The sequence below is a fragment of the Monopterus albus genome, unplaced genomic scaffold (genome assembly GCF_001952655.1).
Source record: "Monopterus albus unplaced genomic scaffold, M_albus_1.0 scaffold188.1, whole genome shotgun sequence".
NCBI classification, from domain to species: domain Eukaryota; kingdom Metazoa; phylum Chordata; class Actinopteri; order Synbranchiformes; family Synbranchidae; genus Monopterus; species Monopterus albus.
The window spans coordinates 604,355-616,190 of NW_018128068.1; the positions used below are offsets into that span (position 1 = coordinate 604,355).

Here is an 11,836-nt window from a genome sequence, read left to right on the forward strand (position 1 = left end):
TTAAATGATTTTAGCATATGGCTGCAATATAACAAAGAGTGAAAAATTTAAGGGGGTCTGAATACTTTCCGTACCCACTGTATACACAGTATATTTTGCTTTTATTAACTTATAGGTATGTGCGTGATAACCCATAACACAGCTGTCTTACGATGACAGTCAAAGGCACGTGTCATACAAGGACAATATTTCATCCAAATGTGCACCTGAGAGAGTAAGATGAAAGACAAAATTATGAAATTAAGGCCCATTTCAAATGATTTGCAGTTTCCCAGCTCAGTTCCTCTCACATCCCTGTCCTCTTATCTCCCTGTGTCACCTCTTTTATCTCTTTTGCTTCCTGCACTTCTGTCTGTTTTATCTCAGAGACAATCAATGACGGCCTGTGTGTTTGGTGCAAAAGGTGACATTGAAGCATATCTCAAGACTCTCGGGTTAGACGAAGCTATCGGCCCCCCTGTCTCTGCCCTTGTGATGTAATGAACCACAGGGTGCCCGAGGTCAAATACAAGCATGACGCATTCGCCTGGGCTCACGGCATCCTCAGAAATTGCTCTGTGGAGGGAAGCGAATGAGCTGAACAAGGGCCCAGACTAATGCTCAGTCTGAGATAGAGAACGTGAGAGGAAATGAATGTTCTGACTTAGAAAGAGAGAGCGGGGAGAAAAGTGGGATTGGCTGTTGGTAACACTGGTATCAGTAGATTAAGAGGTGATGTCTGTCTCATTTTGTCTATCTAATGAGAAGCTCCTTGATGGAAACAGGTGCTGTAATGTGTTAAGACTGAAGTACAGTAGGTTTAGAGGGTGGAAAGTCACATATAATATAAACTGTCCATGATCTTTGGAGAGCTATGGGGAGGTAGTCAGACATATGTATATTTACTCCATAGGTTCACGTGTCCTTGTGACTTGACGGTGTCTAAGCAACTGCTAATTTGGCATCATGAACATTTGGTGATCGTGGTAATCATCCTATAATTTACTCAGTAAAGTTACATCACAGCATGCAGCATGCCTGGGCACTAACTCAGAGACTGCATATAGCTTTGACATTTCACAGTGTTGCTTTATAAAAATGCCCACAGTGAACAGCTTTGTACTTCTAAAAGTCACACAGAGACTTAGATTCTTGCAACTGCAGCATCCCAAACATACCCGTTGCCAAAATGACACGGACATTCATTTGTTTTCTTAATTAACAAGGAAACATTATCAAGCCTCAATTCATGTCAGCATGTGTCCTACAGTACAGTGCACACTCTCCAGAATCAGAGACAACATTTATATAAAATAGGACACACTCATTTCTCTTGATACTTGTTATCCAGCCATGCATGGGTAAAAAAAAAGCCAGCCAGTAACATTCAGTAACCACAATGCATTGTCCATAGGTCATTTACTGGGGATGGAGCGAGTGACGGTTCAGTTGAAGCAGGCCATCAGTCATCACTCATGTACAGTACAAGTGCTTTCTTCCTATATAATGTTGTTTCAATCGCAGGTGGTTGAGCAGGACAACTATAATTGGAACGGGGAAAGGTGACTGTAGAAATTAAAGAATGACATGAGATCAAGACCAAGATGATATCGTTATATTCGTTCATTTATTTTAGAGGCTTATGATGAATAAGAAAAATAATAGTCTTGACCTTTTCAAAACTGTTGGTTCATGAGCAAACAACTGTAGCTCAGTGATTTTCTGAAGCAGTGTGCGAGTCAGCGCGAAGTTCAATAGCCCAGTCCTTTTCCCCCTTCTAGCTTGACTGATGTTTCCTTCTGCAGTAACAAAAATCATTGCACATACTTCAATATTTGCTATCGTCCACATGTCTTGAGTCAGTCCCACTTCACAGAATGTGTTAAGTCTGAACTTCAACAGCAATAGATCGCAGTGCATTTATGATTTATCACAATAAGACAGCCAGTGCACTTTTGATCACAGACCATTTTGGATAATCATATCACACTGATAGAGTAATGAATAATAACAGAAATAGAATAATGACTTCTGAATAGAAAACTGGAGATGGCATCACCTGTCAGATTTATCAGGAGCACAGTCTGGCAGGTCACATGTCATCTCCATTTTATTTATTTTTTATTTTGCAGGAGCCATCTGTGTCTGATCAAATTCTGTCTGAAGAAAGCATTAAGGTTGAAATAATTTGTAGTCAGTGCCAAATGTAATATAGCTGCCTGTTTGCGTTTTCTTTTTGCACCTGATGTGTGTTATTGAGTGACAGCACTCGTCTGCAAAGAAAATTCACCTTTGCACCAGTTTGTTACTATTTAAAGGCCCTTAAATGTCATCACTTTATCCGTATTAATAGACAGTCATGTTCTCTGGGATTGATTCTACATTATGCTTTCTTTTAGATTTGTTTTTAAAAACAAAATGAACGTTTAATAGATAGTTATAGCATGAAATGTTAAACTCTTAGATGCTCAGTTGCGGTTTGCGATAACTGTTATTCTCTAAATGTTCTAGAAAAAGACAGAAGCTGCTGCTTGAGTTTACAAAGCCCATCAAGTCATTACATGAATAAATGAATGGTTGCTCAATTTTAAGTGGACATAAGTTTGTGGACACCTGTAATGGCAGTTTGAAGGGTTGCTTCTAATGGAATCCTTTACTAATACTTTCATTGCCTTAGTTTTTTGTTAAATAATATATTCACTTATAAATAAAGGTAATGCTGTAGCTTTGAACAGGTCCCATTACATGTGTTGCCCAGTTAATCTTCAAACATCTTCATCTGGATGCGTTTCAAGCTCAGTCATGGGAAATTTAAATGCTCTCCTCGACACAGCTGGAGGTTGTCACACAGCTGCTCACAGGCTGCGGTGTTGCAAATCGCCTGCTAGCGTAGGTCTTGTTAGATATTTTTAGTCAGATAGATATTGGATAGATACTTTATGTATTAGAAATGTTTAGTGGAGATAGGATGTCTAGTTAAGACTGTTAAATGCTTAGGCCTGCTCATGAGTTGCTGCATGGTACATCTGGTCAAGGATAACTAGAGAGAAGAGTTGATGACTGTCAGCAGACAGGATGTTTAATATTATTATTATGATGTGTAAAACTGTAGACTTAGCCATAATGTTCCTATGTTCAAGTCATGACATGAATTAGAGGTCGTGAGAATGTTTTTAGATACACACCACTTAACCAACAGACATACACATTCACACGTTGATTTGCTTCATGTTTTGACTACTGCTATGGCCAGCTGCAGAGCTGGTAACAGAGACATCTCGGTTGACGTTTCTGTGTAGTATGGGGCTAGCCCAACCGAAGAGATATAATGTATAGGCCTGTTGGGCTCAGGGTCTTTCATCTTACATCTGCCTGCGAGCAGTTTGGAGGTGGAAGATACCTGAGCGTGTAATGTTAATTTTACCTGTGATCCTTTGAATAAATCAGCACTGTTTTGAAGTTACTTAGACTGCCTCGTCTCTCAGAGTTAGCAATGGTAGCAAGAACTGGGTCCTACAGTCTTAAGCACCGTAGAGCTGGCTTCATCTCAGCTGCAGAACAATCTGCCCCCATATTACCTTTTAAGACCATATTCTTGTTTCACCTCAGCCTCCATTTCTGAGATCCTGCCTTTCTTTCACATTCGATGCCATGCGGGGCCAGTGATTTTATGTGACCTTTGTCTCTGTCACTCTAGTATGTAGCGCAGCAACAACAGCACGGGTACCTGTGTAGAATATAAGATGAAAGAACTTGTCCAGTCAGTCTTTTGCTTGTTCCAGTACATTTCAGAACCTCTCTACTGTAGTGACACTTACTGTCCCTTTCCTTTTGTCCACTTTCCTTTGTTTCTCACAGACTGAGAGGCTGTGAAATAACAATAGAACCAGATGGGACCAGATGCCAGTCTAAGGTTAATGTAATCACTGGCTAGACCCTGCAGGCTAACATTACTTCATCATCCTAGAGCTGTAAAGGCTAGAATGACATGATATGCAGGAGCAGATTTATGAACAAGTTGTTTACAATCACAGTTTGTAACATTCATTTTATTATCTACATTGGGTTTTGCTGGTCCTACAGGCACACAGTACAAACAAGACACCAAGTGTGTTTTACAGTATGATAAATTTAGAACTGAAATGCTGTTTTTCCTCACACACACACACACACACACACACACACACACCATAACTTGTTTTATTTCTGTGTGTTTGTTTGTAAAATGTCATGAGACAGCAGATATGATTATAACAACATGAGCAGGCATCAGCCCTCGTGCTGTTGGGGTCAGCTGTAATATAAAACTTCTACGGTGCATGTCAGGAATGTATCACCAGCCTTGTGAACAGCAGAATGCCAATTTGAAGAACAATATGAGCGCAGCTCCCTAAACACATCCATTAAATTCTAATTCACATTCGTGTAGTCTAAAGCTCTGATTAGGCCTCATGTGGGATTAGTGTTCAAGCGTGCTTGTTTTCAGATTGTTCAAATGTAAATATGATTATGCACATTCAAGTATTTCTTGTCAGTTTGAGGCTAGAACAGAACAAAAATTAAAACACCTCGTCACGTTTTTTTTTCCTGTTTTATTTATTTATTTGGTTTAGTCTGGTAAATGCCTTGATTTTAATTTTTTCCTATACAAATATAAAGATCTGCACCTTGTATATTAATGTTACTGTATAGTCGTGATGCATGTTAAAGGTTAAGAGAGGACACATTTCAGTAGGTGAGGTAACAGAAAACCCGACTTAATTACATGCTAGCATTCACTGCATTTAATTTTAGACCATCTTAAAATTATTTAACTAAATTCCACTATTACCTACAGTAAGAGAGAGGCACCCTGAAATTCCCTTTTTCCTACTTTATTGTATATCTGACATTTTTAAACACACCATCACCATGAAGAGACTTGCAGTTAATGTCGACTGGGCTGCCAGTCATGTGTTATACACTGATTTTCATTCTAAAATGAAGCTCACTGCACCAGCCAAATGTATATTTGAGAGTGTCATGTTTACTGTTTTAAAAGGAGTTTTTCCTATTCTTTACAATGCCATGCAGAACTCCAGTGAGCTGCACATGTCAGTGCAGAACAGACAAAAGCTCTAAATATTTATCTAGGGGGAGACAGTTCACACACCCACAGAAACGGTGAAGTGCCAAGCTGATGGTCTCAAGGCACTATCACATTCAGGACTCCCTTGAGAGCAGCAGGGGGGAAGCGATAGAGGAAGACAGGTAGATAAAGAGACAGATACTGTGCAGTATGTGAAAGAGAAAGAGAAGCATTCTTCTCTTACACAAAGTGCCTTTCAGGTGAGCTGATACAAAGGGAAAAGGCTGGGTATGGCTGTACTGCAGATTCTTGCTTTAGGACATTACTGCCTGGTTAAACCTACTCATTTCTGTTTGTATTATGTACATACAGTAAGCAGGGTTAACGGTCAAGGTTATTCTTAAGGTGACATGATAAGAGATGCCTTGTTTTTGTAAATGATTCAAAGAAAGTAAAATAAATGTATAAATAAGAAGATATAAATCATGGTTATATTATATTGTGTTATGATTGTGTAGGCCAGGGCATAAAAATGTGTACAAATCTTGTTGTATGTGAATGAATGGTGGGGGGGGCATTAAGTGAATCATCAGTTGCTGATTATAATCCATTAAAACCCTCGTTAGACTCTAAGCAAACGGACTTGTTCATATTTTGATTATGGTTAATAGAACATTTCACATGTGCACAATAAATCCTTTGGCTACTTACTTGCTCCAACCAAGAACATGTCGCTGCCAAAGAGCAACAGGATCGCGGAGTTGAACAACACAAGCAGACGAGCCATGTTTTGGTGGATATCGCTGCTCTTCTTAGATGAAATAATAACGCAGATTACCTATGCTTGAAGGGCAACTAAATGGCTGGAGTTCATTTTTGCACCATGTCGGAATTCCTCAGGTAAATGAACGAACGGCTGAATCAGGCTGGAAGTGGTCAGTCAGTAAAAACCAAATGATGTCTTCAGGAACATTTTGTCGAGATGAGACGGGTTCTTTCATTAAAGGTTTAAATCCTCAAGTCCTTCATCCATGTTCCCTTGCAGACTGAGGGACGTCGGACAGAATGTGCTAGCTCAGAGCATAGACTTCCTTCATTTCTTCGGTAGCACGGATCGTAGGTGAGCTCAGGTACTGTACAGACTGGTCGAACAAAAAAAAAAAATGACGCTGACAGGCTCGTCTCTCCCCCCTTCGCAGATTGATGGGGACGCGGCGGGGCGACTCACCACCATGGACAGTGCCTTAAGTTTGTCACCCTGGTCGCGCTCCCCGGCTCACCGCTTACTGCATAGACCTTAATGTGTTATCCACTGCACGCGGGGCCGGTCCCCTCCGGTCCGGTAGCCCCCCAAACAGCCTGCAAGACCCTCCGCTTTCTGCCTTTTCGGCTCATGTGCACGCGCAGCACCCCGATTAATCATCCACGTGTCATGACAGAAGCAGCAGCGATACGCCTACCGGGGCAACAGCCGTCACCCACACCCATAGCGCGCCCCTTCAGCTGCGTTAATGGGGCGTTTTAGTAGCAATATCTACCGCAATAGGGTGAGGAGGAGTTGTTTGTTACACAGGAGGCAACAGGGAATGAATTAATGTTGGGTTGAATGACAGAGACATTCGGGAGAGAGAAGCTCCCATAAATTATCATTAAACATAACAATGTAGGTCGTAGTACTGTAGCCAACTGGTGCTGATAAGTAATAAGGCCTATAATAGCCACCGGATGTTTTGTGCACAATTCCAGCAGCAGGGGCAGCAGCAGGCCGACGTGCCCCCTCACTCATCATACACTGCGCAGCGCCCTAAGACGCAGGAAGATTTAAATCGCATGCATGTTGATAAGCTGTGCGCAGTGCCTCGTGGAGGGGGGCACGCGTCAGATTGCTTGTCTATAGGAAATCTACACATGCTGCAGTCTTCATTCTGGCACATTGAAGGGGTCATCGGATGTGTGTGTACGTGTTGAGTGCTTCTGATTATTCCCTATAGTGTAGGATAGTATGGGGTAAGATGCGCACCCACATGTAACCAAGCCTGTGGCCAACAAGTATAAGCAAAGCTAATGCTTCTGTCTTGCCTATTTGTCCAAACGTCCACTGTTTTTAAAGGTTCATTTTACCAGTTTCTGTTGCTGAATTCTGCACAGCATAAGTATGTGTTGGCAAAAGCAGGCAGAAAAAGACATCACTAATACAATAAGGACATTCTAGGCAGAGCTGGGTATTTGTTTGGAACAAAATATTAAATAGGTTTGTCTGATATTTAATAATATCTTGTTACATATACCCCTAAAATTGTTTGACCTGTGTTTGTTTAGCTTTTACAGTATTATATCAGTTAGACAATCTATACTGATTTTATGCATCACATTTTCTATTTATTGTTTTCACTATATAATACTCGATTATAATATTCCTTAAACTGGGTTTGTTTGTAGATGACCATGCTGTACACACTGGATTCATATCCAAATACCTTGACAGTCTTCTTATGAGAGATGGAGTTAATATGTTCATGGCAGCTATACTTTCATAGTTGCTTTAACTACTGTAAATGAAACACTCAAAAACATTAGTAGTCAAGAAAAGATTGTCCCCTCATTGTGGTGTTGCCATGGTTTCACCCGTCTCCTGTGAGCTGGAGCAAACAGAATTTAAGCCAGATATTAGATATTGGTATTACCATGGCAGCTGTCTATTTGTAGCTGACACACTGCCATGTCTGTGGCATTTATCTCAGCTGCAGCTGTTCAGTTCTCCTCAGCGTGGGGTTATTGTGGTTGGCGCTCACTATACTGACTGCATTCTTGTTGGCATATTCTAGATGTAAAGTCAGTATAAATAGAGAGGCTCCACTGTTAAAGTGAGGCTCCTATGAACACACTTTTCTGCTCCTTTTCACCTGAGCTCATGTGTTAGTTACAGCCCTGAATCCCTCTGCAGGTTTTAGAACACTGATAGTGTGGCTCTGTTTTTATTTAACAAAATCTGAAATTCTGGACAGTGTCCAAGAGTGAAATAACTGTAACGACCGCAGATGTATGTAAAGGTTATGATTGACCATCAGAGTCAGCCGTTGACTTCGGGTGTTTACAGGAAATATTAACAGATAGCAAATATTGATGTCAGTGTACTCTCACTCAAAGGAGATATGGTTGGATTTTCTCATGAGGTCAAAATCCAAACCTTGGCATTGAGAGACTGTGATGTTTGAGTGCAGGTTTTCAATGAAATCACACTTTTTAACCAAAATTATTTCTTGTTCTGTGTATTATTTCCCAGTATTATAAGAGGCTATCACAAGTGTGGCCCTGGATTGTCGAATTATTTGTGTTTAGGCATGTGTAGCCCTAATAATTGGAGTGTTAGAGGCCAGACACTCCAAAACATGCATCAGTTACTCTTAGCATCTATTTTGAGCTGCTTTCTCCCTGTCTAACTAATGTCCATACACCTTCAATTACAGTGCATTCTGCTTATCATACTGGATCTGGTAGCTTATTTAGTAATGTAACAATAAATGCACCTAAATTAGCCTCATCAATGTTTACATTATTCCTAACTACACATTTCCTATGACAGTAGCAAGAAGGTCATAAAGCCTGCAGTTGAACAGAGACACACATGCACACACCACTTACTTGTGCATATTTTAAGCAGACCACTTCATCATACTGTCTGCACTGTAAAGTTGTCTGACATGTTGACAAAATAACCAGTGTAATGAAAATTCTAAAAAGGCTGAGACCTCTGGAAAACGGGTGCTAGAATCAATGGGATCCATTCCTCATTGTCACACTCTGACAAATGCAACGGTTTCAAACATCTATACCTCCTACTGTATAAGGAATGTGTCACCGTAGCATTACTGACATTAGTCAATTCATCTCAAACACTGTAACATGGCAATAATTTGATGCAGGTGGTGTCTTAAAGAGCTTGTTTTTAATGAATAAATTAAACCAGTATGAGAGGACAAAGGGAGGTGAGGTCAGAGGACCTTTTTAAAAGCTTTCAAAGCTCTTATGGCCCCATAATTTGACATAATTATCCCCCTCATTACTTTTTTCTGTATTAGTCATCATTTCATTTTAAAACTTTTAAAATCCAGAAATAACAGGGTTAAAAAAACACCACAATAGCTTCACCTGGAATGAGAAATCACTCAGAATATCAATTTCTTGGTCTTCAGTGTCCAGTAAAAAAAAAAAAAAACAGTTTAAGTAATGAGAGGGTGTCAGGGATTTACTAAGTGGTGGCAGACTGTTTATAATTCATTTTGTCCATCTTTCTGATGCCTCACAGGCATTGTCTCACACTGAAAACATTACTGTATATTGGTCAACACCTTCCAAAGTCCAGAGTCTTCTGTCTAGTGCATAAAGAAGGTTGATAGAAATATGTTCCACAGCACTGTGTTCAATAATTAGATTGGATACTAACATTTTTTTACAAAAATTGAATTTTTTTAACACAAGTTGTATGAATATTTTCTAAAATCTCTTTGTTCTTTTTCACTGTTACTCCGTATTGTTCTTGATTGATCGATTTTTCACATTTCATATATAAATGAGCAGAAAGAATGCAAAATGAAAGGGGCAGCCATCCAAGGTCAAAGCTGCATGCAGGATATATGAATATTTACGCTGACATTTGTTACACAACCCACAAAGAGATGGGAGAAGGTGACAGTATGGCTATTAAAATGGGCACAGCACAGCATACTAACCAACTCTATGATATTAATAATAGTAAGACCTAGACCTTAGTTTGTAAAGTGTTCTGAGATGATTTTTGTTGTGCTATACAAATAAAATTGAATTGAATTGTTCACCGCTGTGTGAAATATAGTAACTGTGTTGTAGTGTTTGTGATTATACTGTCTGATTATTAATGTGATTATATACAGTTCATTTAGCTGAGAAGTTTCCAAACATCCTAGAAATACTTTGGTCTTCATATTCTCTTAAAACATATCAGATCATTTGGGTTATTAGTGGTTAACAGTGTACACAAAGTCTAAGGGAACACTCAAATTTAGCCCAGATTGTTTAAACTAGCAGTATTCTTCAGTACTTTTTACTGCACCACCACACACATAATTACATTTCCGTAGTCACTGGTGCCCTTGAGTCATCATTGAGTGCAACCATAGCGGCCAATTACATTTAGAGGAGGCGGGGAGTGTTGTTGTTACTTCATGCTTTAAGGCATCCTGCAGTAAATTAATTCACATTGACTCATATATCAACACAAAATATCAGTGTGACAGATGGTTTCCTAAATCCTTCTCAGTCAGCCCAGACAAAGGAAGCAGGGGTCCAATAACTTGTACCCCTGTGTGCAGATATATTTTGTACTGGCTTCATCAAACATAGCTCCATTAGCACAAATATTATATATAATAAATTAATCCAACAAATGTTAAGTTCAACATCCACTCAACTTTTAACTCGGGTTTGGTCTCTACCAACTTAAGAGGAAAGTACAGCTCTATATCTGCTAAATTCTTTATTGTACTCACCGGCTACTTGCTAACCATTGTCTGTCTCGTGTTTGGTGCTGGGTTGGTAGTGTACAGTGAGTTTATTAGGCATGTTTATTAAAAACAGGTGACTACTGTGGCTGCAAATTATTAATAACAGCTGTGAGAATGAGCCAAAACAGCAAAGCTGCAAAGCAATGAGCTGGAAGCCACCGAAACAATTTGCAGAGCTGAGGGAAACATCAAAGTGGGCTGATAATTCTCTGTGGGTTTGTCACCTGGGTTGCTCCACAATGCATGTCAAAATACTGTTTAGGGCAACTGAAAAAAATATTACTGTACACGACTTTATTCACCCATTAAAGAACATCGTCACTATTGAGTCATACTGATTAAATAAATCCTCTGTGTTAAAGCGCTGTGGCTTTAGAGTAATATATTAATATTTCAATTATTTTTACCCCACCATCTTGTAGCAACACTCATATTTCAAAAGAAATGAAAAAATATGAGTGCATAAAATGACGTTTCCAGAGTGACAGAGTGATTATAGCTTAGCTATTTCTTTCTTCAAATGAAAAAGCCATAGGTCCCTCAAGAAATTTTGCTTATCTACTTTACAAAGGCTCGTTTTGCAAAATGTTCAGTAGACATCTTCTAACAGTGTTTCAAGAGCTCTCACATCTATTGGACCAAACGCCTATGATTGATGGACTCCATTAAGTTAATGACATCAAAGCCCATGAGAGAAAATATGTTTACGAGGATCATAGTGCCAACTGAACACCACTGAAAACAGCAGCGTTATCGGAAGATGAAAGCAGATCTCTTTTCATATGTGGCAATGTGCGCTCCTGTTTATCCCAGAGGACAGCGTGGGGTTATCCTCACAAGATGCTAATGAGGTGTTGCTTTCAGCAGAGATCAGTCACCATTCTGAACGAGCCACCATTTCCCATCATTATTCCTTAAAGGCAGCAATGATGATGAGACGGAGCGGAGCGAGTGATCAGGCCTCTCAGTCTTTACCCCATGTCTTGTTTATCCTTTGATAACGTTTTAGCTCTTTTATGGTGAGCTGCATATCAATCATGTTACAGCATGAGGCTTATTAAAGTCTACAGTATCTTGGACAAGACTAAGGAATAAAATACTTCAGATTATGCTCAACAGATAGATTCTGAGCATGTTTAGTAGATAATCCACAACAGCTAAATCACACACACAAAAATGCAGAAATGATAAAGATGTTACAAGCAAAAATTTTAACCCAGGAAAAGTGCTAAAATTTGAAATGGTTATA

The 11,836-nt window shown here is 39.6% G+C and overlaps 1 protein-coding gene across 1 annotated transcript in view; it reads right to left on the reverse strand.

Moving 5' to 3' along the window:
* Positions 1-6,600, reverse strand: part of fndc4a (fibronectin type III domain containing 4a) — a 22,969-nt gene extending 16,369 nt beyond the window's left edge. Inside the window, exon 1 of the mRNA XM_020617337.1 lies at positions 5,759-6,600. Within this exon, the coding sequence (XP_020472993.1) occupies positions 5,759-5,834 (76 nt within the window). The 5' untranslated portion in view covers positions 5,835-6,600. The remainder of the gene's footprint in view (positions 1-5,758) is intronic.
* Positions 6,601-11,836: the final 5,236 nt, after the last annotated feature.